The following is a 24,846-nucleotide window of genomic DNA, read 5'->3' on the forward strand; positions in this document are numbered from 1 at the left end:
GGCTCGCTTACCCGATACTCGAACGTATTTACTCGCGAAACGATAAGCGACGCGTCGAGCGTGGTGTAAAATAACGTTGAAAATTTGCATAGAATTTTTTATAGAATCTAGCATAACGTTGCATCGAGAGAGAGAGAGAGAGAGAGATTTTATGAAACAAAAATCGGTAAGTGTAAGCTATACTATAGTAAGCTATACTATAAGCTATACTATAGTAAGCTATACTATAAGCAATACTATAGTAAGCTATACTATAGTAAGCTATACTATAAGCTATACAATAGTAAGCTATACTATAAGCTATACTATAGTAAGCTATACTATAAGCTATACTATAGTAAGCTATACTATAGTAAAGCTATATATCCGAGTACAAAGCCATAAAAGCAACGCAAACAATAGACATTTATCTCGCTAAACTTCCTTCGTTTAGTCAGCTGTAGAAGCGTTAACAACCTAACCGATCGACAGCCGAAACCTTCCGAAGGTAATCTTCAAGAGCACGTGTGAAGGTCTCGTTCAACGAAGCAAGCATTCTTCGGAACGACTTCTAATTCGAGGAACCGACATGCTCGTCTCTTTCGGGCGTTCGTCGAATTCGCCCACCGAATTCGCCGTTAACCGGTAGCTCCGTAGTCGAGCAAACCCCGATCGGAGTAATTACTCACCACGTGGATTCCCTCCGAGTCCCTCCTGAGGTCGCCGCCTCTCTGGCCAGCCGTGACGGCGGCGCTCAGGTGATTGTAATGATGTTGATGCAACGTGTTCAAGGTTTGCGTGTACGGGTCGCCGACGAGGTAATCGAGATGCTGCGGCTGGCCGAGGCTCGGGTGTTGAGGGCTCGCCGGCGCATGGTGGTGCGATGGGAACGGGGGCGGGAAATACGGGGGTTGGAAGTCCGAGGCGGTGGGCAACGAGGCACCACCGTGATGCGGCATCCCGCTGCCGTTTCCGTTGCCTCTGTGACCATGATGATGGGCGCCGGAATACGGCGAGGAGTTGCCACCGCCCAGTGAGGATATACCCCCATGGCCAGTTAAACGGTCCTGCGAACAAACAAATGCCACGGTTAGAAAACTCTTCGTCGAGACCGAAGTCGGTCGTTGCCGGACGCAGGATATCCCAGAAATGTCTCGTAATCTGGAAATGGGAGGTTCCTGGGGCCATTTGGAGTAACTTTTTCCTTAGCGAAAATGCAATCCGAGGCTTCGTTCGCGAGTTATCGAGGAAAAACTGTGACCAATGAAAGGCCGCGATCAGCTGGCGCGAGACGGCCGAGCCAATCGGCGGAACTGGGCTTCGCGCGCTCGTCGACTGGACCGTCTCCCGTCAGTCGAGCTCGCCTCTCATTGGTCGCTGTTTTTTGTCGATAACTCGTAAACGAAGCCGCGGATTGCATTTTCGCCGAGGAGAAAGTTGCTCCGAATGACCTTAGGAACCCTCCCCCCATTTCCGTATTGCGAGACATTTTTGGGACACCCTTAGTATTATCTGTAAAATAGGTCTTCTGTTACTTCGTTTCGTGGGTTTCTTTGCACTATAGTCTTAGACAATAATGTTCTCATAGCAGAAAGAAGGATTGTACAGGATCGTAGGTTACACTCGCATTCAGAAATTGATTATTCTGTCAACGCGTTAGTCGGTTTCAGAGTTCGATGGATTCAGCGTCAGTTGCAACACGATCATTTTCAGCGATGCCCGAATGTCGCCACACGAGTGCAAAGGGTTGCCGGAGAATGAAAACACCGAACACTCGGTTTTTGTCGCTTCAAACGTAATCGCGTTGCAAGATGAAAAATCGGATAATCGAGGCTCCACGGCGAATTACGTCGATGTAATTCGATGCATCTTCGCGTCAATGTGTTACAGAGAAATCGTTTGTTGTTCATCGCGTTGCTATTCGAGTCTCTCCCCGCGGACGCTGTTGCGGAACCTTTTAAAAAAATGCCGATTCACGAAGCAACCGAACGTATTTTTGCCAGCGCGATTCGCATTATCATTAACGAGTTTCGTTGCTCAAGCACCGCGGCTATTTTTTGTTGCCGGTATCGCGGCGCGGCGTGTTCCTTTAATTCGTATCTCCGTTCGTCGAAAGACAGCGCGGAGCTCGGATCATCCATAATCTATTTGCACCTTAATTGTCTGTAATAATCGTATCTGTCGAAAGGCCGCACGCATCGACGGGAAGCGTACGGTAACGCGGAGCAAAAGAAAAAGAGCAACGTAATAACCGTAATGAATGCGCAACGTAGGGAGGGAGGGGGGAGGAGGAGGAGGAGGAGACGCGTTCTCATCGATATATAATACATGTGGCTCGTACGGAGCTTTCGCCGCTATTAAAAAATCAGTGGCCGGCGTAATTGCGTTGACTAATGTCCGTCGTTGACGGTCGGGAAAAAAATCGTGTCAGCCGAGCCGGAGGTCCGCCGTTACTATAAACGACGAGTATAAGGAACAGTACCGTTTATCGGCCGAAGGTGGTGAACATAAACGCGGATAAATGCTATGCAAATCTTATGGCGAACAGAACACCGCGGATAGCTTACGGGCAGAATGTAGGTGTGCCCGGGATCTTTGTCAAGAAAATTGTGGTAGATGTTAACCGCGGGTCGGAAAAATCGGAAACGCGATAAGATACTGCTGCCGATCTCCGTGCGGTACGTTTCAGAACGGTTTCGTTATTTTCGCCGTTCCTTGACAGTCGTTTATCATCGACTTTATTATTGTTACACGTGTCCGCTAGTATTTTAACGACAGCCGATAAATTTTCGATTTTATTCCGTTTTGTCCGACGCCTCCTGCTATTTGTTCGATCGCAGTGGTCCGCCGATAACTCGAACGTTACGCGACGAGAAGTCCGTTTACCCGATCGAGGGAGCGATGCTGCTGGTTCTTTTTGCTCCGCGTCGAATTAGCGGTGGTAAAACGTAATGGTAACATAGAGAACTCGCGAAGGATTTGTTCCAGCGAAAATCCTCGATTCTTCCCATGGATCTACTCGGCCGGGGCTTTTTTTACAACAACGAATGGTTTCGCGGTTTTTAAAACGATCGTTCGCCGAACGCCGCTTCAGACCTCTGACATCGCATCGCTCAAATCGAGAGATAATTATAGCAGAGTGTCTAACGCTGCAATTAAGCGGCGCAAAAAACTGCGACTATTCAATTTAGATGCCTACAAGGAATAAATTCTATATCCTGTTTTTCAAGGCGAATGGTGCCTTGATCTCGCTCGTTCGCTCGTCATTCGATGCTTTTATCGTAATGATACCTTCGGCGAGAAAAATATCTGTCTCGAAATCGGCGTACCCGGAACAGTGAGGTAACGCCGAAATTAGGACGTCGGAGGGACACGTTTCCGGTCCAGTTGCGAGGAGAGGGAAATTATAGAGTTCGAACGTTTGCTACGGGGAGCACGGAAACTTTTTACAATTATCCTACGCGTTGACAGCACCCGGAATCCTATTCGGGAATTCTTATCTTGATCTTGCTGCGATCGAGATTTCGTTCGGAGCAAACCTCGATGACTTACGATCGGAAATCTCCGTGCTCCGTCGAGCCTCCGTTTCTCATTTCGGACCGCGAAGCGTAATCGGCCGATGTCCGACGAGCAACGCAAACTTCGTCCTTTTTATCGCCCGTTTATAACCGTCCGTTAATTCGCGATTGTTTCAAGCATTCGTCGTGTTACGCATTGTTCTTTGTTCCGTACGAGAAAGCCTCCGTTGCTCAACCGCGCGTTAAAGTTCAGATGAGAATCTCTGTAGAAAACGCTGATTACATCGGAGTCTATGCGAGCCATTGATTGTATGAAATATCGGTCACAAATCGCACGATCATCAAAGCAAATTGCCCAGGTGTGATCAAGCATATTTTCGTCTGGAAATTCAGCGAACTCTGTACGCGCGCGAGTCGAGGCGCGTGTTGCAAACGAGGCAACAAAGTATACGTTGTTAACGGCAAAAAGTAGAAGCAATAATTTCCCAACGATCTATCGGTGCTCGGGTTCCTCGAAAGTCGTCCGATCGATCCGAACGCGCTCGCACTCTTCGATCGAATTCCGTTTCGAAAAATTCTTCCGTTTCCGCGCGAAACGATCGATGTCAACGAAGCTGCGATTATTTCAACGGTGAAAAGAATCGTTCGAGTTTCAGAACTTTTTACGGAACAGCGAAAAAAGATGTTGCAAGACTCGGACCACGGGATTCCTCGGTGCCACGAATATGTAGTATCCCTCGGATAGATGGTATCGGCGGTGATTTATTTGAATAACAGCGAAAGGCTTTGTATCGACGCTATACCGGCGCGAGCCATTAGGTCTTTGCTCTCGTGATACGATCTCGAACATCTCTATATCCCGTGAAAGGGCCAACGCGCACTTTTTCTTCGTTCGTACAACTTTCTACGCGTGAATGGCACGCGAAGATTCCACCTGCGAACCGCTCGATTCGTCGCTTTGTTACCTTCTAATTTGTTAACGAAGCGCGAACCTTTCTTTTTGCCGAGTTTTCTCTTTCTACCAAGTTTTCTCGGTCGATCGTTCTTCATTTCGATCCAGCAAGTTTCGAGTCCGATTCATAAATTAACCCTTTGCACTCGAGGCTATTTTAACTCCAAAATGAAGACATTTGTTTCAACCTACAGTATTTGGTATGATTCTTTTTATTCGATACGTATGAAATTGAACGTGTATGCTTATAGAAGGCTTCTATTGTTTGACAATTTATCGAATACAGACAAATTTAATAATGTGGAAATTCTTCTGAAAACAGTGCGGCAATTTTTAGCGTCGCCTCAGAGTCGCCACTCGAGCGTAAAGGGTTAATGAGAATCGAAGCGAACGAAAGACGTTCGTCTCGCCGTCCGTATAGCTAATATTTTTTTTATTGAAAACATTTCGAGCATCGACGAACGTCGCGAGCGCGCAAATCGACGGAATAATCGGCGATCGCCGAGATTTGCGCGAGCAGAACGAGCCCGAAATTAGGAAGCGGCGCGCGGAGCGACCGGTTAGGGCGTAGTCGGACAGGAAGAGGAATTCGATATACTGGAGAAGGCGGCTCGTAACGGCATTTAACGGCGTCGTTCCAAAATTGAACGGAAAGGTCCGTTATAGAAGGGGGCTCTCGCTCGGGCAAACAGGTGACCGCCTAATCTGCCCGATACCGGCGCGGCGCGGCGAGCAAACGAGCCAAAAATTCACCGCGCTTTCCAAGCCGGTCGTTTACAAATGGTCGTTTCGAAATTTACGCGGCGCGGCGCGGTGTCCGCGCTGCAGCCGACGACTTCCGCACGAAAATATTGGTGACTTAACGATAGGCGTCGTTACCATCCGAGGAAGAAGTACCGTTCCTTTCGACGCCGCAGGAAAAGACATTAAGAACTCTTCAATTTGCAGTTATATTCGTTATTCGATCATTACATGGGCCCCGACTTTCACGTGCTCGGGGACCCTGGACGGAACGGTGCCCGAAATACAGGGTGGTACCGTCGTTTCGGCAGCCTTTGCTAGAAAATGCACGCGACTGTCTTCTTCTCGCGGATTTTCATTGCTTTACGGAACTCGAAATTGAGCTCTATTTTTCGTCCTCAACGTTCAGTCATTAAAATGATAAGTCAGTCATAAAGCCATCGTTTAATAAGCTTTCTTCATCGTTTAGTAACTTATTTCGATCCATACCTCTGTAGCGAAGTTTCTGGCGTCGCTTCAGACGTTAATGTTCGTGCTTTACGAGTATGCGCTATTATCGAGCGTCGACGTTTATTAATATTTTAGACCAACGTTCGTCGACCCATCGTATTTTCTCTTATTTCCGTTCGTAACGTGTAAACGTGTAAACGTTTCATTTAACACGGTTGTGTTCACCGTTCGTGCGACAGAACTTCGCTTCGCGCGTCTATAAACGTATGGTCGCACGGTTTGCAAATAAAGAGATTCCGGCAAACGAAGTCAATTCGAAGAAACAAAACCGAATCCTATCGGCTGGCACGGATATCGTTGATCGCATTATCACGACTGTGCTATTCTAAAGCGATCGAGAGCAGTTGCGAAACGTTCGAACGCGGACGTTCGAGGTTCTTTTAATAGTCGAAAGTACGAGACATCGTTCGGCAGTTTATCGTCTACATGCTCCGGTGACACACGGTCCCATGATCGATCGAAGCGAAGAAAGTCATTTTAAAGAGTCAGCGCCGGCACGGATCACAGTTTGAAAAGAAGGCCAGCGATCGTTTAATAGCCGGTTCGATCGGAGAACGATCTGTCGCTGTACACGCATAAAATTTCGAGCGGCCAACAACCTGCAAACGGTCGGCTCGTTTCACAAGACGCATAGCCGAACTTTCCAGCCGAGATCGCTATTGATAACGCAGGAGAAATCGTCCCTGTTGCCACACACACATACACGCACACACACAGACACAAGTAGACAATTAATAACCAATAAGTCGACCCGTGTCGAAATCGAGAGATCGTAGATTAAGGACAAACGACTAGGAAAGAGAATCTAGACCTCCGGTGTACGAGTCGAACGTTAAACGCGCCGTGATTCACCCGACTCGTTGACTTTGAGTCACTCGTTAATTGCTCGTCGCGCGGAAAAATAAATTACACTTTAATGCCGCGACGACCAACCTTCTCTCGCGACAAACAACATTTTCTTGCGATCGTTGTGCCGCGGCTTGCCCGTTTTCATTATTTATGCTCTCTTCGAACAACTCGCGGAGCAATCGTCTACGGTCTATCCGTCGACGCGACGAAATTGGTAATAGTAAGTCCGAGTTTCGACGTAATTAACCCAGGAGGACAAACAGCGGTTCGTACGTAAGCTCGATACGCGCGACGTTTCTAAGAAATGTGGTCCAAGGATTCTCCGGCGCTTCAAGGAACGATAATTCATTGAACGCGTCCATGCGAAAACCTTCGTAAACCCGATAAAAACTTGTGCACGCTCAAAGCACTGATTTATCGCAGATACACGGTAACGTCGACGACGCGATCCCAACAACCGATCCTCTACCGCCAGAGAATTATTCAGACGTATCGAGCATTTCGAACGAACTCGCGGTGCCCCAAACTTTTCAGTCGATTCGCCGGTTTACCGTAAAGTATCGGGAAGATCGTTCGACGAAGATACTTCGGACAATTGCTTCGAGGTATTCCGACTAATTCGATAACGGTCCGAAGCGAGAACTTCGGTATCCGGTAACCAGCGACGCTTAAAAATAGCGGCGTTTTTCCCGCGGCCGAGACGATCGATGATCGCGTCATCGATAAACGATAACTCCGAACTTCTCGTCAGTCTTCGATCGCGAAAAACTTGTCAACGTCGACTGGCGGTCGCCACTTCGCTATTATCCCCCCTATCTCGACGCACGAAAGTCCGTCGACCGTCGCAGCAAAATCTGTGCGACAGCGTTCCGAGATGCGATTCGAGACCTCGCGACTCGCATAGAATGATTTCGAATGGGAACACGCACCTCGACCTCGATCACCGTGGTCATGTCAACGTGCGGCGCGTAACAGAGCGCCAGCTTGTCCGCTGTCGGCGCTTCCGTGCGCGGCGGAAACATCCCTAGGATCTCCAGTTTGCCGGTTCGGTTGTCGTATCCGTCGCAGTCGCCGTTCGAACCCGTTTCCGCGTGGAACCCACTGTCGCCGCACTATATTCCCCGGCACATCACACACGCACGGTGTCAATCTCGCACCACCTCGCGGCTACCTCGACTATACCCGACTCTGGTCTATCACGGATCGAGGCACTGCACACTGCGATATCACTTCCGACCAGCGGCGGAGCTCTCGTCACCCCCAACCGACCACCGAGACGACACGAAGGGCCAACCGGAAACCGAACGCTACGCACTGCGCCGCTTTCGCACAATTTATTCGACGCGGCGCGACGCGACGGTAGAATGAACGACGCCGGCTCGCGGCGGTCGTCCTGGCGCATCGGAGGACGAGGAAGAGGAACGGACTCCGCCGGAAGAGTCTCGGCGGTCTTCCGACTCGCGAGATCGCTGAAGAGAGAGAAAGAGAGAGAGAGAGAGAGAGACAGAGGCGTGGAAGACGAGTTTAGAGAGCAGGTGGCGAGCAAGACCCGACCGGTCGGAGGGTGCGAGAGGAAGGATGCTCCGTGGATCGGAGAGGACCGGCGAGGATGCGCGACGGTCGGTCGCGCGGTGACTCGAGCATGATCGCCGGCCGATGATCAATCCGGCGCATCAATCCGCCGCGCCGCGTGGATGGCATCGATGATACATCCGGCGGCTTTTCGGTTTCCCAACTGACCTCGAGAGATCGGGCCGATCGCGGGCGATCGGGCTGCGAGACGGGCCGATCTCGCGCGCGCGCGTGGCTCCCGCCGTCGGAGCCGTCGGAGTCGTCGGAGCGGTCGTCGGACTCGCGAGTCGCGCCGGTGCGCAAACGAGGAGAACAGCTGATCGGCTGATCGAGCGGTGTGTTGCGGCCGACCGACTGAACCACGGGGACGACGCCGACCGTACGAAAGTATAGCTAACCGCCGTGTGCGAGCACGCCGAGGACGAAATGGGAGGTGGTACGGTGTGTGCTCTTACCGAGAGAGCTACTACTACCACTACTAGTCCGACGACGACTACTACTACTCGCGACAGCCACCAGCCACCACCATCCGGACCGGCCGCGGCGGAGGACGACGACGACGCCGCGCCGGCAGCTGCACCACCACCACCACCACCATCGCCGCCACCACCACCACCACCGGCGCGGCACCACCATCACCATTACCACCACCAACTTGGGAGAGTTCTACCCTACCATCCTGGAAACGAGAGAACCGAGGATAGGAGAACGGAGAGGTCTCGTTTCTACGCGCGCACGGACGACCGAAATTACGCCCGAGGATACGAGCCACCACGTGCAACTACTCCTAGAGCCGCCCCACCAAAGGATCCCGATCCACGAGGGGACGATCCACGAGACAGCGAATAGGAGAGATACCTCGCGGGCTCTCGCGACGCTCGCCGACGCTTCCCGACGCGGATCCTGCACCGCGACGCGTCCCGGCGACCCGGCGAACCTTGGGGTGCGAGCTGCGCGATCGTCTTCTCTGGGGACGTGGTGAAAGATCCGACCGGATCGCCATGGTTTTTACGCTCTCCCGACTCTGGTCGACTTTTTTTTGTAACTTTTGGAACATCGTTGATGGTTGTGTAAATGTCTGGCATTTTCGATGCTATTGAAAATGGGTAATTTGTGTGTTTTACGGCCTTGTCCGTTTTTGGTAAGACGGCCCTTGCGGTCCATCTGCAGGGCACGCGAGCGCTAAACGCGCGTCGACTCGAGTCGAGCAAATTTTGACTCGAAAGTCCGTTACACGCGGTGTGAGAACGGATTGGTTATTTATGACCATTAAGGATTTTCCGACCCACAGTTTGCGTGTCTTCCGCGGTTTTTTAGTCAGTCGTCGGTGAGCAGCTTACGAGTACACTCGTTGTCTCTAAGCTCTCACGAGCAAGCCTGTATATTAGATCTTGTGTTTCCGTGTGTTCAATAAATATACTTTTACCTAAAACTCTGCCTTTAATTATTTGCAAGCAAATAATCAACAGGTTGGCTTTCGTTTCTCGGATTTTGTTTGAATTTCAACGAGACCGCCGCTCCTCGAAATCCTCGAAAACCTGATTGCAGATTACAAGGAACATCGTAAGATCACGATAGAGAAGTGACGAAGTAATTACGCGTCTCCGCTATGTGTACGAGCGTTCGATCAATTGGAACATCGAGTGTGACAGATCGGAGAACGCGTCCATGGGAAAATTTCTTTTACGGCATAGTAAAATATAATTACAGTTTATCGTGCTTGCGCTCGTCGACGTAATTGCAGCTTATTAAAAATATTACACGAGCAGCTTACAACATTTCTGACTTTATTAAATCTTGATTACCGACCTCGTAAATCGTTGAGTGCCGCTAGGAAGCTTTTTGCCGCTAATCTTTATTGCGGCCAGCAATCGGCCGTAATAAAGCATACCGACGAAATAAATATTATAATTTGCGCGAGACAAAGAAACGCGATAAAGCAGAATTAACGAATCGACGGACAGATCGAGAGGATTATTGATTGGTGTTACGAAATTCAGGTTACCCGTAATAATCTATGAAAAGTTGATCGCTGACAAATAAAGAAGCGGCGCTGTCCTACCGTGTAATCTTGCGCAATACGGTCCGTTAGTCGCTGGACGCGTTCCTAGTACCTAATTAAGTTAATTTACAGACCAATGAAATATGTCCGGACAAGTCGTACGACAAGCGCGTCGTATCTGTGATTTTTATTTTCTACAAACACAGGAGGAGGTGTTTTCGAGTCGATAACTTTAGAATAATTGATTGCAATATATCCCTTGCAATTTTCTTCGATCGATCTTTAAACGCTCAAGTAGCTTGTACACTGGTTTCCAATGCCATTTCTCGGACAGTTTCCAGGATTTTTGTTTTAGAAGGAAGTACACGATCGTTTTTTATTCTGGTTAAAAGAAGAATATAAGGAATCTTCTTATTTCGAACTAAGATAATTTTTATATTAATAAAGTCTAGATTCCAGAAATTGTTAAAAGCGTAACTGCTGCGCGAGAGTCGCAAGACTCAATTGCATACGCATAAAATGCACTTTGTCGTATAAAATGAAAATACTATAAGTCAGAGAAATTATCTTGGATTTACAGTTAAAGTAGCTTCGAATACAAAGAGTTAACGCGAATCGTCGATACGACGAAACGAGTGTACCGCGTCTTCCATATTTTTACACTATATTTTTACCTCGGTGGTGGTACAAGCGACTCTAAGAAGCGCGACTTCGCGCCACTTCGAAACCGAGCCGACGAACAAATACGCGGAATGAGATGTTTCACGGAAGAAATGTTAATTTCGCAGAAATCCGCGATGTTGCAGCGCGCGCGGACGGATCACGGCCGATCTACGGATTACACCAGGTAGCTCGTACGTTAACGATATTTATCGGTGGTCCACGGGACAAGATTAGATCGTGACACCCGATAACAGCCGGCGTAGTTATCGGATTCGGGATACGTTTCGCGGCGGGAGGCGCGAGAGGCGCGACGTATTAATTAAACGCGACTCGGCTCGGCGCGGCGCGGCGCCGGCAGAAATACGTTCCCGTGCGTTCCGAACCGCTTTTCCGTCACTGTTCATTCATGCCGCGCGAGCCGCCATTAATTTGCAGGATGAAAACGGGCCGGCGAAGCAACGCTATAGGTCGTCGGCATACGCGGGGCGTAATTTATGCCGATGTAAATTCTGCAGCGTAATTACGTCTCGGAACGCCATTCACAGCTGCGACGAGTCGCCGACGACGGGACGCGCGATGCTGCGAAAAGATGCGCGACACCGGAAACGCGAGATACCCCGGACTCGAAGACATCGGGTCCGCGTCGATCTTGCAATTTCAGCGCATTCCGGAATCTGGTCGCAATTGTAAAAATAATTCGAACGCTGGATATCCGATTTTCGGAAAATTCTCGCAGACGAATTCTATATATCGTCGCTTCTCTTCGTAAAGAAAAATTGCACGATTTTTTTGGGGCTCGTTTCAGAGCTTCGAAACTGCACAGTTGCATCTACTTTCGCAGTCCGTCGTGCGCGTTTTCGTACGATTTAACCGGTGAAAAATCGACGATGACAGTTCTAGCTTTCGAACGATCGATTAATTTCGCCTTTCCTTTCCTCGTCGATTTCGAGCCGCGTCGGTCGCCGGATAAAAAGCAGAAAAATATCCAAGATTAAGAGGTGAAACGGGAGAGGAGAAAGAGGGGGAGGACAAGGGGGTCTCCCGATGACCAGCCAGCGAAACGGAATAACGTCGAGGCTTCTGGCGCGAGCGCGCCTCGGGCCACCGATCGCGCATCGTGTTGTCATCGGATGCAACAAGAATTTACTGGGGCACTTGGAACTGGCTCGTTCCGCCAGGTTTCTAGCGGCGATTTTTACGGTTTCGTACGGCGCCGTCCATCAGCGCGAACCGCCGAGACGAGCGCGTCCGCGGCGACGACGGTTCGAGAAATCGGCAGATCCGAACGGAATCGTAAAGCCGGCTTGTCGACAGGGAATTAGCTGCAACGCGGAGCGCGGCAATTATTCCGATCGTTTTAAATGCTTTACGGTCCCGTTTACGGACTCCTGACGCGCACCGCATTGCCATGCCGCGCCGCGCCGCTCGCCGATGCCCGGCCACTTACGAGTGCACCCCGATTCGCAAAGAAGGAGGCGGACCGATGGAAAAAATAACTGGTGCACCTTCGTCATCGCCGAATCGCCACGTTTTTTCCTCCGCTGCAACGCGAGCCTCGCCTATTTGACCTTTCTCCTTGCGTCACGTTGATATACTTCGTAAATATTAACCCTTTGCACTCGAAGCTATTTTAATTCGAGATCCAAAACATGTCTTCCGATCTACGGTATTTCCATCTTATATGATTCATCAGCCTGTCGGCAAGTAGAACGTTTTAAACAGTTTTTAAAAAATATAAACGAAGAATAGCATGGCAATTTTTGGTGGCGCCTCGGAATCGCCACTCGATTGCACAGGGTCAAGAGTGCAAGTAGCCTTTTCACTCGTTCGCAGTCGTCTTTTCACTCGACGACCATCGCGGCAATTAGTTTTCACGGCTTTCATAGTTGAAACTGCAAGAGGCCTTTACGCTTTAATACGAAATTAATTGTAAGGACATTTTTCAGTGTTAGGCGAACTTCCTCCGAGCTGTAATTTCATTTCTTCGGTGTCTGGCGTTAATCATCCGCGGCAACCGGAACACTTCGCCTTTTCTTGCCGCGCTTTATGGACAGCGATGGGAAAATCTATCGATCGGTGAGTACGTGCGTCTCTAATCGCTGCTTCCTACGTTAGAAAACATGTTAATGCAGAACTGTTTGAACGATTACCGCGTCGGCTGTAACATTTAAACGTGTATAAATTGATACAGAATAATTCCACCTTATCAAACAATTTTTTAACGAACGAAACTGCAGAGAATCGCTTATCATTTCTCTGATACCGTTTCCAACGTGCCCGTACATTTTTTGATTTTGACACGGTCGACGATTCCAGGCAACCAAGAAACGATACGATAACGGAAACACGACATTCGATCCGCCGTCCGTCGCTATCTAATTAAAAAAAGGACTATCGACGCTTTCTCGGCGCTTCTACGAAGTTTCTAGTGGCAAAAAATTTGTTTAACAACCATCCGATGATTTTCATCCGACGCATCTATTTGTATAATTTTAATAAACCGGTTATCAATTGGTGAGTCGATGGACACCTGTTTCTGCTGCAGATTAGAAAGTGATTTAAACCTGTCGCCTCGATTCCTCGTACGGAACAACCAACCAACGCTGGTGCTCGTTTCAAAATTTAGAAAGTCGTCAAATTCGTCGCAGCCGCTTCTCCGAATAATACTATTTACCGTGCCCGGAGTTTTTAATAACTCGTCATCCCGATCCTTCCATTGCGTGTGCCACTTATTACTATTAATATCCGCCGTCCGCATTGTAATTTAGGTCGTTGGTCCGACGATTTTTATTTGTCGATCGGTGGGTCGATGGTCGCCGATTCCCCAAAGTTCTGTCACTTTCGTCTCGCGAAGCGACGAAGGATTCCCTCGCGTTCAATCTACGGACAATTTTTTCAAACAGAACTATCGAGCGTTTCGAATCGAAAGATAGCGCGACGAATGTAAATACTTGAATTTTTTCAAGAGATAATAATAATCTTCTTCGATGTTGCAGCGGTGATAATGGGACCGTACAAGAAAAACGATGTACAGTAAATTCTCCCTAATTTTCCTTCAACTTGAAAACGAGAATGGACAATTTAGCAACCGTTGGTTTGCTATAAAAATCGGCAACTATAAAAATGAGCCACGAGGCTCGAATAATCGTATCTCCTCTTCCCATATCGTCCATTCTCGTTTACAAGCTGAAGGAAAATTCTAAAAAATGTATTCTGTCTATAGTTGGCCGTGTCTACTTGGAATATACATACAGGGTGTCCCAAAAATGTCTCGCAATCCGAAAGTGACGGATTCCTCGGGCCATTTGAAGCAACTTTTTCCTTTACAAAAATGTTCTCCGAGACACCGTTAACGAGTTATCAACGAAAAACAGTGACCAATGAGAGGCGAGCTCGGCTGGCTCGAGACGATCGAGTCAATGAGCGGAACTGGGCTTCGTGCGCTGGTCGTTCGCTTTCCACGGTCCACGAATTAAATAATTTTCTGATCGCAATAATTTTCTGATTTCAATCGGCTAACTATAATTAAGTAATGCACGAAGCGGTCTACGAGTCGACGACCGATCGCTTCGAACTGTCTCTAACGCTACGACAGAAAGATGTACCGGAACATCGGAACGGAGCTGCGATGCTGTGAGAACACATGCTCGAGAGATTGGAAATAAAATTGATTTTTACGAATCCCAGCGGCAAGATGCCTAAACGATGAATCAATTTATGACCGTACCAATGTTAACCGATGTTAGCCGATTCCCGTTGTGAAAATATCCCTCCGTTATTTATTACAGCGTCGGCGGGTTGCAGTGGCGCAGGCACGAAACGAGTATCGCAGAATTCGAAAAATCGAGATTTTTAATACACGGCGAGGCGAGTACGGGGCGCCATGGGAAGGAAGCAGCGTGAGAGTAAACTGTCGATAAAGGAATAGCCGAGGTGGTAATCATCGGTAATCTTCAGTCCGTTACTTGTGTAAAAGCAGTAATTGCCACTGTTACGCCGCGGATTAGGTCGAAATGGTTACAGCTGGTTGGCTCGGGGAACGTGTTATTTAGTCGTTCATTTAGGAACGATGTTCGATGATTCGCCGCGCCACGGCTCAATCGACCCCAACGAAATAGTTTCGCGTTGCCCCCGAGTTCTCAGCCTGCTGGATCTTACAAAGTCTTCGATCTCGCAGGCCCTCGCGTTCGATATTACGTTTGCCCTACTTCGACGAGTCCGCCTCGTAACGGAGATTTAAGTTGGAATCAAGTTCTATTCTCTCGTCGGCGACGTTCAAGCGTTCGAATAGGCACACAAATACGAATCGTCTTTTTCTCCTAAGAAACGAATACGATCGTAAGAGAACTAATCGTCGTAATTGCGACGAACATGGTACGGCGAAGAGATGGAAAATAGAAGGAAAGAGCAATTTCCGGTGAGATTCAATTTAAAAGATCCGTTCGATATTTAGAAGAGATCGATCGCCCTGTCGGTTCGCGATCGTCCGTTTCTACGTTCGTGCGCAAATAGGAACCGAACACTCTTGTAAAAGAACATTTCAATCGAGTCGTTTAAGGAAAATTAAAACACGATCGCAGATGTATCCAGCAATTAAATAAACTGTACACGGTACAGACGTCGATTCGGATAAGCTCGAGTGAAAAAAAAGACGAGACTCTCCGTGTTTTCAATTATTCTTAGCACCGCGTACGCGAATAACCAGGTAAATTACATTGATCGATGGTAAACGCTTGTACGGAGCCGATCCTACGATTACCCGAGCGAAACTCGTTTCTAGTTATTGGTGAAAACGCCGTGGTTCTCTCGGCGGAGGGTAGCAAGCCGAGAGGATCCGTCCGCGATTACAATCGACGGCTGCGGAGATACGCGCCGGTGTTCGGCTATGAAAGGCACGCGCAGGTCGGACGAGGAGAGAGGACGAGCCGAAGGGAAGTCGAAGAAAGAGCTCTGGATGAAGATGGTGGGAGAGGGAAGTCGCTGAACGACATTCCAAGCGGACCATCCAGCGCCACCCAACGGTAACCAACGCATGACGCCCTTATCTTACCTCGTGTTACCGCACCTTTCCTCGCGTTACCTTGCGTTACCTTAACGGATCGACCACGGTCAAGGAGAACACCGATTTCGGACCCCGATTTACCTCGCGCTATCCTCTCGGACCGATGCTCCGACCAAGTCTCTCCGAACGTTAACCCTTTGACTCGGCCGGGTCGAATACGATCCTCGAAATGCCTCGTAGAAATCGCGGTCGCCTAACGAGACGCGACCATCATCGAGGCTTCCCGCCTCGTTATATTCTACTCTTTGTAATTACAGGATACGGAATCGAGATCGGCCATATTTGAACTTAACGTCGAAGTAAATTGAACTCACAATTAGCTCGTATCCTGAAATTAATTGGACTCGTAAGCGGTGTTTTTTATCGAGCGATCCCGTCGGTCAAAGAGTCGGCTGTCATCGGAACTTTCACCGGGATGACCAGAATAAGAGGAACAAGAAGCGAATGCTGTTATTTAAAAGTATCGGCGAGATCATTTTTAACCGTAAATTTTTGGCTGCAAAAAGAGCCGAAAGTTTCGAAAAATATAATTACATTATCAGAGAATTATTCGACTTCTGCTTTATGCGAATGTTGCAGAGATACCTCGCCCAAAGACCGGCAGCCTAGCGAATGATCGATCCCGGTTTAATTACCACGGTTTCTGGGAGCATTCGGCTGCTGCTGTTGCGGGCAGGCAACGATTTACGTTCCTGTTGCGCACGAAAATATTCGCGCAACACCGCTGGGAAGAATGCAAGGGTAACATAAAGTTTGCGTTCCGGGCACAGCGTGTTCATCAACTTCGTCCGGCGGCCGCATCGCGTTTTCGAACAAGTTCGATGGAAAACTGTATAAGCAATTAATTTGAACCGGCGTGTAGTTATGTACTCAACTTAAGAATCCCATATATCGTAATTTCTCCGTTGCAATATAATTTGATGCCCGACCCGGTGTAGGAAGTAGCGCCGGCGTGTACGTGGGAAGAAGGTCACTCCGCGAAGTCGAAGCCGCTTCTTCGCGGACCGGCTCCGCGCGCGATGTGCTTGAATTAGGCTTTTTTGCCGGGGAGGAGGCAGCATGATTTGTAGAAATGTTTCTTGCCGCGGATCGATATTCTGTTGGTTCATCGAGCGGGCGCGCGCGCGCGAGCGAGCGATCCTTCTTTTCGTAACTGTATTATCCGCGAAAGAAAATTGATAGCAGACGTAATGGGTTATTGCGACCGCAAGATCGATTCTATTTTGTTCGCTATGGAAAATGTTGGCGTATACAACGATACTCGCACACATACATACACATACACACATGTCTACATAGGGGCAATAAATAAAGGTACAAACCCGAGCTTCTCGGGGAAAGGCATATATTGGGTTGTCCGGAAAGTTCGTGCCGATTTTTTAGGAAAATTAAAACGCAGCTCGTTTAAATATTGGAGCCAAGCTTCGCGGTACGATCGTGGATGGTTGATTTTGATTTATTTAGCATTCCTGCTAATCGACGTAATGATGACCGTGGGTTATTCTCGATTTCTGTTCTAATCGTATCTTCGTCTGCGGTGGACGGCCTACCTGGGCGTTCTTGATCTTCAAGGTCGAGATTTCCAACTTTAAACCGAGCAAACCACTTCCGCACAGTTCTTTCGGCTACAGCATCCTCGCCATAAACAGCGCGTATCTTATTCGCCGCTTGTGTGGCATTTTTGCCCTTTCGGAAAAAGAAAAGCATTAAATGCCTATAATTGCACTTTATTTGCCACCATATTCTAAGGCGTACGAAACTGATAAAAATTAACGAATCGTAACCAAGCTTTTTTCCAAATATGGCTAAAGTTATCTCTTTTGGAATATGTACGCATGTCATTTATTTTCAATAATTGTGATATATTCGGTCAGGCCTCTCGCGCTACCTACCGAAAATCGGCACGAACTTTCCGGACAACCCAATACATTAGAACTCTCATTTACCTGGAATTTACCTAAAGGAATGGTATAAAAGGACCGCTCGTTCCAGTGCGAGACACTTCCCAGAGAACTACAGAGGCGTTCATCAGCCTAGAAGACGATCAGTCGGACAGTATCTCCGCGACTTCGCATACAGTTACTCTTCTTCGCATAAAATACATTTTGTATCACACATACACGTATTATACATTTTATATCCGCTAGGTGCTTTTTTAATCACTGTATTATATTTGTATCGTATTATTAGCAAATAAACAATTAGAAATTTCAACAGAAAACGCTCGCGCGGATTTTGTGGCCGGGAGATCGAGCCGGGAGCAAGGAGCATCGAACCGTGACACACATCGCGCGCGGCGGTGTCCTCTGCGACCGATGCTACCTCGCGTTTCCGCAATTTCCTCGAAGCAGCCGGAATTTCGAGGCGCAAATATTTGTAGCCGAATAATAGCACAGCAGGCGATCGTTGTTTTCGTTAACGGGTTAATATTGCGCGAAGACGGAGTACCGATTAGCGGGAAGTAAGATTTGTTTTTTCAATTGGCGACGAATTTTATTCGCGAGTACACGAGCCTCGACAATGAAAAAGCATCGACTTTCTTCCGACGGTTGGCAACCCGTGTTCCACATGAACGCTTTTAACACCTGTTCGTTTAATATTGTGTTCTACGCGGGTCGGAGATAGCCAAACTTTTTGCAGATGAAATTGCAGCTTGTTTGCTGTTTCACATTGCTCACCTATTAACATCTTTACTGGATCCGCGCCGCTCGGACTGACGACGCGGTGAATGTAAGTGCGTTCTGTGCTCGTCGAGTGTTTACACAAGCGTCTGTGAGTACTTAACCCATTCACGTATAGGCAGCATGCCAATTTCTCTACTGGAACCGCCGGAATCGTTTTGCCCATAGGTTCGATCGACCGTTTCGTACTCGACGCGGCCAATGTTTTTGAACCACGGGCGGCGACGAGAGAAAAATTTCGATAAGATTAAGAACAATTTCCAGACGATGCTTGCAGGTTTCTTTGTTATATTTTTTTACATTCACAGTTGTCCTCGAGAGATGATCTCGTACGCGCGGCATTCGATTATCAGAATCGAGCGAGAACGAACGAAAGAAAAACGCGACGAATGGCAAACGTTCGCGGAAATCGAGTTTTTTAAGCGCTTCCATGTTCGTTCGATAAAATGTTAATGCCTCCGAGAGATATCGCCGTTTTCTTCTTGTCGAGCACAGCTTCCACCTGGTTGTTCAACGAAATATTATTAATAGAAGCGAAACAAGTTAATCGAGATTTATAGTACACGCAATTACGATCGTTACGCAACCGAAAGAAAAGAATGTTAATTATGAAGAGCAATTTCTGCTAACGATACGAGGACATTGATACTCGCTCTCCGAAGGGGAAGTAAAATATAAAATGTCAATCGGTTGAGTTATTATTGGGCGGTGCCGCGCGTAGCATCGCCTTCCCTCCCACCTATTAATTGACTTAATGATTTGGTATGGCATTTATAGCACCTGCGAAAGCAATCGCCTTTAATACGTATACGCATCGATAGTTTTCTTTATTCGAGTCTGATTGAAAATGACTCGTTTCAAAGTTAATGACTTTGTAACGATTAAGGACAATCGTCTTTAATAACCAGCCGTCGATATTTGTTGCTGATTTCTCTTCTTTTCTTTTTTTCATTTCATCGTTTAATTACGAACCGTAAACATTTTAATATCCGGTATAAACTCTCCGAACTACGATCGAACGTAAATTACGAGGAAGTGTAACGTTAAATTAGTATGCGCGCTTTTTATATTGCCAATAATCGAGCACGACGCGGCCCGAACCATGCGGAACCGAGAGCACCGTTGCCAATCGGTAATAAAGAAGCGCCAGCAACAATGAGCAACAACATTGGCGGGATTTTATGAATGCCAGCCGGCCCGGTGCTATTCGAACCATAAGTGCGCTCGAATCGGAATGTTCTTCGGCCCGCCCACTTTTGCGATCCCCTGGGCCGCCTTTATTTACGAAGTTCCTGCTCGCTTTTTACAGGAATCTTTCGTTAACCGAAATGCCCTGCAATTCCTCGATGCCAATTTTTTACGGAATGGTAAATCCACGTTGTTGTTTTCTTTTTTCTTTGCGCGAGAGCGTTCGAAGAAAAACGAGGCACCATCCGACGAGTTCGAGATTCGTTGAAGCTAATCGACGAAAAATAGCGTTTCGATTAAATCTGACGATTCGTTTCTTAACACCGATAATTTACGGGAATTAATCGTACCCTGCGTAATTTGCAGCGGTAAACGTATCTTAGCGAGCGATCGAAAACATTAAAATTATCAACGAGAAATTATCGAAGCTTATCGAAGAGACGATAGCGCATGCCAAAAGTATCGCGAATTTATTAGGCAAAATCAAAATTGTCCGTACCGTCGGAAATAAGTAAACTCCGCGGTAGAATTGTATTACTCATCGATTATATGCTCGGAACGAAGAAGAACCATTGTCTTCGCGGAATCGAGAAGCCGAACCACCGGTATCCCCGTGCATCGAATGCATTTCGGAATTCCCAGTCCGCGTCAGTTAATAATTTTCCGCGGTTCATTATGTAATGATGTGTACACCGTCGACGGCGTGTAGGTTAAACTAATTACGTTAATTGGAACACGGTTACACGGGACGAAATTCCCGAGCGGTTAATCTGCAGATAGGCTGTTCCGAACCACTTTAAGCTGTTTATCGAATCTGAACCTCTCTCCGAGATATCCGATTCATTACGAAACTTCAATTTATTACCGGCTCGGTAACATGTTGCACGTATCCCGGATCGACGGCCATAAAAGTCCTGGTACAACCGAAATCATTTTTTCGCCGAAACAAAAATTCATATTCGCTCGACTTTTATGATTCTACCAACCGCAGACGACGAACGTTTCATTTGGTATGCACGAAAACGTGTTGCGCCGCTTACCAGTTTATAAAAATATCACATTCTGGAACGGTTTACAGTAATTTCTCCCTAATTCGCGCTCGAATCGCGCACGAAAACGGACAATTTGGGAAGAGGAGATACGATTATTCGAGCCTCGCGTCTCGTTTTTATAGCCGTTGGTAATCGGTAACTATAAAATAATCGTATCTCCTCTTTCCAAATTGTCCATTCTTGCGCGCAATCCGAGCGCGAATTAGGGAGAAATTGCTGTGCTCGGAGAACACGCAAAAATCTGTATTAAACTGGAGCTATTCTCGCGACGCTTTTCATCGAGAAGTTATGAAACTTCCGCGAAAGCATGGATCTTCGACCAAAACGGTCCCACAGTTTCGTTCGTAAGCGGGCTAAATTCGAAGAAAACGGTGTCGCGCGGGAAACATTTCGAAGCGATGAACGCGCAACGATCCGCGACCTAATCACGAATCTCTACAAGCTCCGATCTCCCGAACAATCGCTTCCCGGACTGCGAGACTCGTCTAGACAATTTATTACGGGTGTCGAAAACCAAAGGAGGTCGTCCAAGCGAAACAGAGTTTTTCGGCCGAGGGCGAACCCGAGCCAGACCCAACCGAGACCGAAACAAGCACCGACCGCGAATCCATAGGTCACTCGCAACAACGTGTTCGCGCGATCAATCACGACGTCTAAATCGCCGGAGACCTCGATCTCGCCTGAGATCTGCCAATCAGGCGGCGCGGCACGGCGCGGGTACTTTCTCGCGTGTTCCCGAAAACCCGTGGATGACCTTATTTCGGGAGGCAAACGTTCGCAGAGAACCCTCGGCGGGCCGGCGTGGTCCGTCGATCGCGGTTCTCTAATTACGAGCCTCTCGAAGATAAACGATTTCCTCCTCGATCCGGCGTCGCTAATGGCTCGAGACCTTCGGCAAATAAAAGCGGCGATGAAAAAGCACGCTCGCGGAGGTGGGGCTGGACGAGGCGAGGCGAGGCGAGACGAGGCGAGCAAGAAGGAAGGAGGAAGGACGGGAGGAGGAGGAGGAGAAGGCGGGGAAGATCGTTCGACAACAATGATGTTCACCGTTAATTTGAGTGGACGAGTGAATCGGCCGTTTATCGTTTTGCCGGTGTGAAGGCCGCGAACACAGGGAAACGCAGGCGTGTGTAGAGCGTAGAGCGTCGAGTGTAGAGTGTAGAGTGTAGAGGACACGTAGCCGTGCACGGGTCCGCGTGGCAAGAGGCGAGAGTCCGGTCCAGAGGGTTCAAGCTAACGGGACCGAAAAGCCGATCGTAAGCGCGGCTCTGTGAGCAGCACGTTTCGCACACCCGCGCGAAAAACACGTACACAACTGCGCGTACCTGTGTGCACAAGCGCGCACGCCACCGGGGAAAAAAGTTTTTACAGTCCTGGAACGTGTCCGCGGCCAGCGTCACGGTGATACACGATATACGAACTACTGTGCTCTCTCTCCATCTCTCTCTCTCTCTCTCGCTCTCTCTCTCGCTCTCGCTCTCTCTCCAGAGAGTCGAGGGCTCGGCCGCTAGCAAAGAACGCTCGCGGTGATTTCAATGCTCGAACAGGCGGTGACGTTGACTCTCGGGGGTTACGTATGCCCAGGAACCACCGACGCTGCATTTTCAGGTTTCTTCCGGGTTTGTACCTATCTTATAGTTGTCCCTGATTCGGCAACCCTTTGCGAACGGGGATCTTTCGACGCGATGACCCTTTGTGCTCCAACGGCGACTCTGAGGAAAATTGTTCTGTCGCGTTGCATCACTCTGTTCGTGTTCATTAAAAATCTGCTAAAAGTGTTACCGTTGTGCGATTCGAAATTTCGTATGCATCAAGTGCACCGAGTCGTATAAAAGGGAAATACCTTGGATCGAAGGGCCAAGTGCCCACCTATTAGTACTAAAATAAAAATAGTCCTACAACGAGAATTGGACATATTTACTAACAAGGGTACCAGTTTGCGATAACAATTTATAATAATCTTACGAAACGTTATAAAATTGTCCGTTGCAGCAGTCGCGTCCCGATCTGTTCTCGATCGAGCCTGGGCGAACCTTCGTCGTTTATTAATCGCGGCGTGCATTGTAAATCAAAATGTCGCGACAAGTTGAAGGGTTCCAACGCGATTCACCGGCGCGGCCGCGGCGTCCGTTACCGTTGAAGATCGAATCTCTATTAGTCGAGGGAAATGTCAGCCTCAACGTGACGTTTTCATAGTCGGCGCGCGTACGCGAGCGATCTACAGTAAATTCTTCCCGATCGATGCTCCGACTATGCAGAAAAATGGAAAATTTGGGAGGAGGAGATGCGATTATTCGAACCTTGCAGCCCGATTTTTATATTCGTTGACAATCGGCAACCATACAAACTAAAGTAATAATAGCAAAAATAACTATAAAAATAATCGTATCCCCTCTTTCTAAATTTACTGGGGGTGGTCGGGTCACGAGATCGCGAGCGCCACAATGTTGGCCGGCCAACGTAAGTGTGATTCAGGGTACGGTTTCGGATTTATCGAGCCGGTGAAGCATCTCGTAATGTGGTACAAATGGGACTTTCCCGATTCGTCGCTACGTAAACGCCATAATTAACGTTTCACGACCGTCAGAACGGGCATTAATTATACGGCGGAGACGTTATTGCTTTATTATTCTCTCCATCGCATCGCGCATCGGAGATCGTTGTTAATGCGAACCCGCGCGGCGCGGCGCGGCGCGGCGCTCGTTCTTTTTTCTCCTTTCGATCAAAGACAGGCTAACAAGCAAAACCCTTAAATCCCTGGCGACAGGTGTATAATTACAGCCTGCGAACAGACCGTTTACTAAACTAATTTAAAATTATTATTAAAGCCTATGCTAATGTTTGACGATACATCGGAAGATTATATTCTCGGTACGCCGCCGTCGCGTTTGCCAGCGTTTCAGAAACACTCCCGAGATATTTCTATCGATTTTGACTAATGACAAGCGTCTTTTTCTTCGCTCCAGCCTTTCTCCTTTCGCGCGGATTCGCATTCTTCGTTCGGTCAAATCTCGCTACGCGAATTCCGACGGCGTCGAGCCTATCGATAAAATGCGAATTTTTTGTGGAATTTTTCTTGGGCCCAGTCGTCGGAATATTTCAAAGTCGAACGTTGTATCGCGAGCATTAATTGTATCGTAAAACTTGAACAAACCGTAGATTCGATTATTTCGTTTCACGGATTTATCGAGGGTCGTTAAGGATTTTTATCAATATTTTAATGATTTTATCGCAGAGATCGCGAGCGGATCGCTCGTTCGGTGACAGTAAGACGGCAGATGGCGGTATCGCAGAAATCCGAGTTTTTCTGTGAAATCTATGACGAATCGAATCTTTTTGCTCGATCGATGGTTCAACGGCCGGATGAATCGCTTCTGTTGATTAAAACACGGCCACTCTCGGGATGTTAATTTGCCGCCGAGGGGCACCGTTTATGCGCGCAAGAATTATTAAACGAGAAACCAGATGAAATATACGTGGTCGCGTTGTATCTTTATTCCGATCCGCAGTCGCCGGTACAGTGGACGGGATTTATTCCACGTTGAATGACTAACCGTCTACAAGCAGGACCGTCTTATTCCAACAATTCCTTCTTTACAATTTCGATTAGTTACAGATTAGGAAGCGACTATCGTGCTTGTCCGGAAAGCAACGATTTCCCGTACCGATCGTTTATATCTCGTGGTTAAATTGTCTAACGGGCTTTTACCTTCCCGGTAACAATAAATTCAACCATTTTTGCAGGCTATTCTACCGTTCGAACGACGGACTCTTTGCAAGAACAACGTATCGGAATTGCTAAACCGGCTTTCCAACGAATTCCGGTCACAAAAAAAATGCACGAATATCTCTCGACTTTCTATATTTTCCGAATGCTAGGAACATTTGATTTTTACAGTACTTTCTCGGGATACGATCGACGATTTCGGCAATCGCGAAACAAAGAACGAGCGCGCGCGCGAAGCGCGTAGAGAACTATAGGAAAACTCGAGACAATAAATGATTTGCAGCCGATAATTGCGTAACGGGACAGTGAAATTTTGAACGGACGGTGATCGAGGGGAATTGAAAATGATT

At 48.0% G+C, this 24,846-nt stretch overlaps 1 protein-coding gene and 1 long non-coding RNA gene across 9 annotated transcripts in view; one reads left to right on the forward strand and one right to left on the reverse strand.

The window, feature by feature from the left end:
- Positions 1-18,069, forward strand: part of LOC143259175 (uncharacterized) — a 66,773-nt gene extending 48,704 nt beyond the window's left edge. The window contains exons 3-7 of one of the 2 annotated variants that reach the window (XR_013032995.1): positions 12,733-12,862; positions 14,575-14,732; positions 15,567-15,807; positions 16,106-16,308; positions 16,428-18,069. This is a non-coding gene — a long non-coding RNA (uncharacterized LOC143259175). Of the gene's footprint in view, positions 1-12,732; positions 12,863-14,574; positions 15,808-16,105; positions 16,309-16,427 lie in introns of both variants that reach the window. The other variant, XR_013032994.1, reaches the window with a different exon arrangement.
- Positions 1-24,846, reverse strand: part of TfAP-2 (transcription factor AP-2) — a 235,686-nt gene that overhangs the window by 53,515 nt on the left and 157,325 nt on the right. For 6 of the 7 annotated variants that reach the window (XM_076520303.1, XM_076520306.1, XM_076520305.1 and 3 more), the window contains one exon: positions 669-1,046. In XM_076520303.1, coding sequence (XP_076376418.1) covers positions 669-1,046 — 378 coding nt within the window. Of the gene's footprint in view, positions 1-668; positions 1,047-7,478; positions 7,612-24,846 lie in introns of those variants that run through there. The other variant, XM_033467790.2, reaches the window with a different exon arrangement.

This window comes from Megalopta genalis, chromosome 3 (assembly GCF_051020955.1).
Source record: "Megalopta genalis isolate 19385.01 chromosome 3, iyMegGena1_principal, whole genome shotgun sequence".
In the NCBI taxonomy this organism is placed as follows: Eukaryota; Metazoa; Arthropoda; class Insecta; order Hymenoptera; family Halictidae; genus Megalopta; species Megalopta genalis.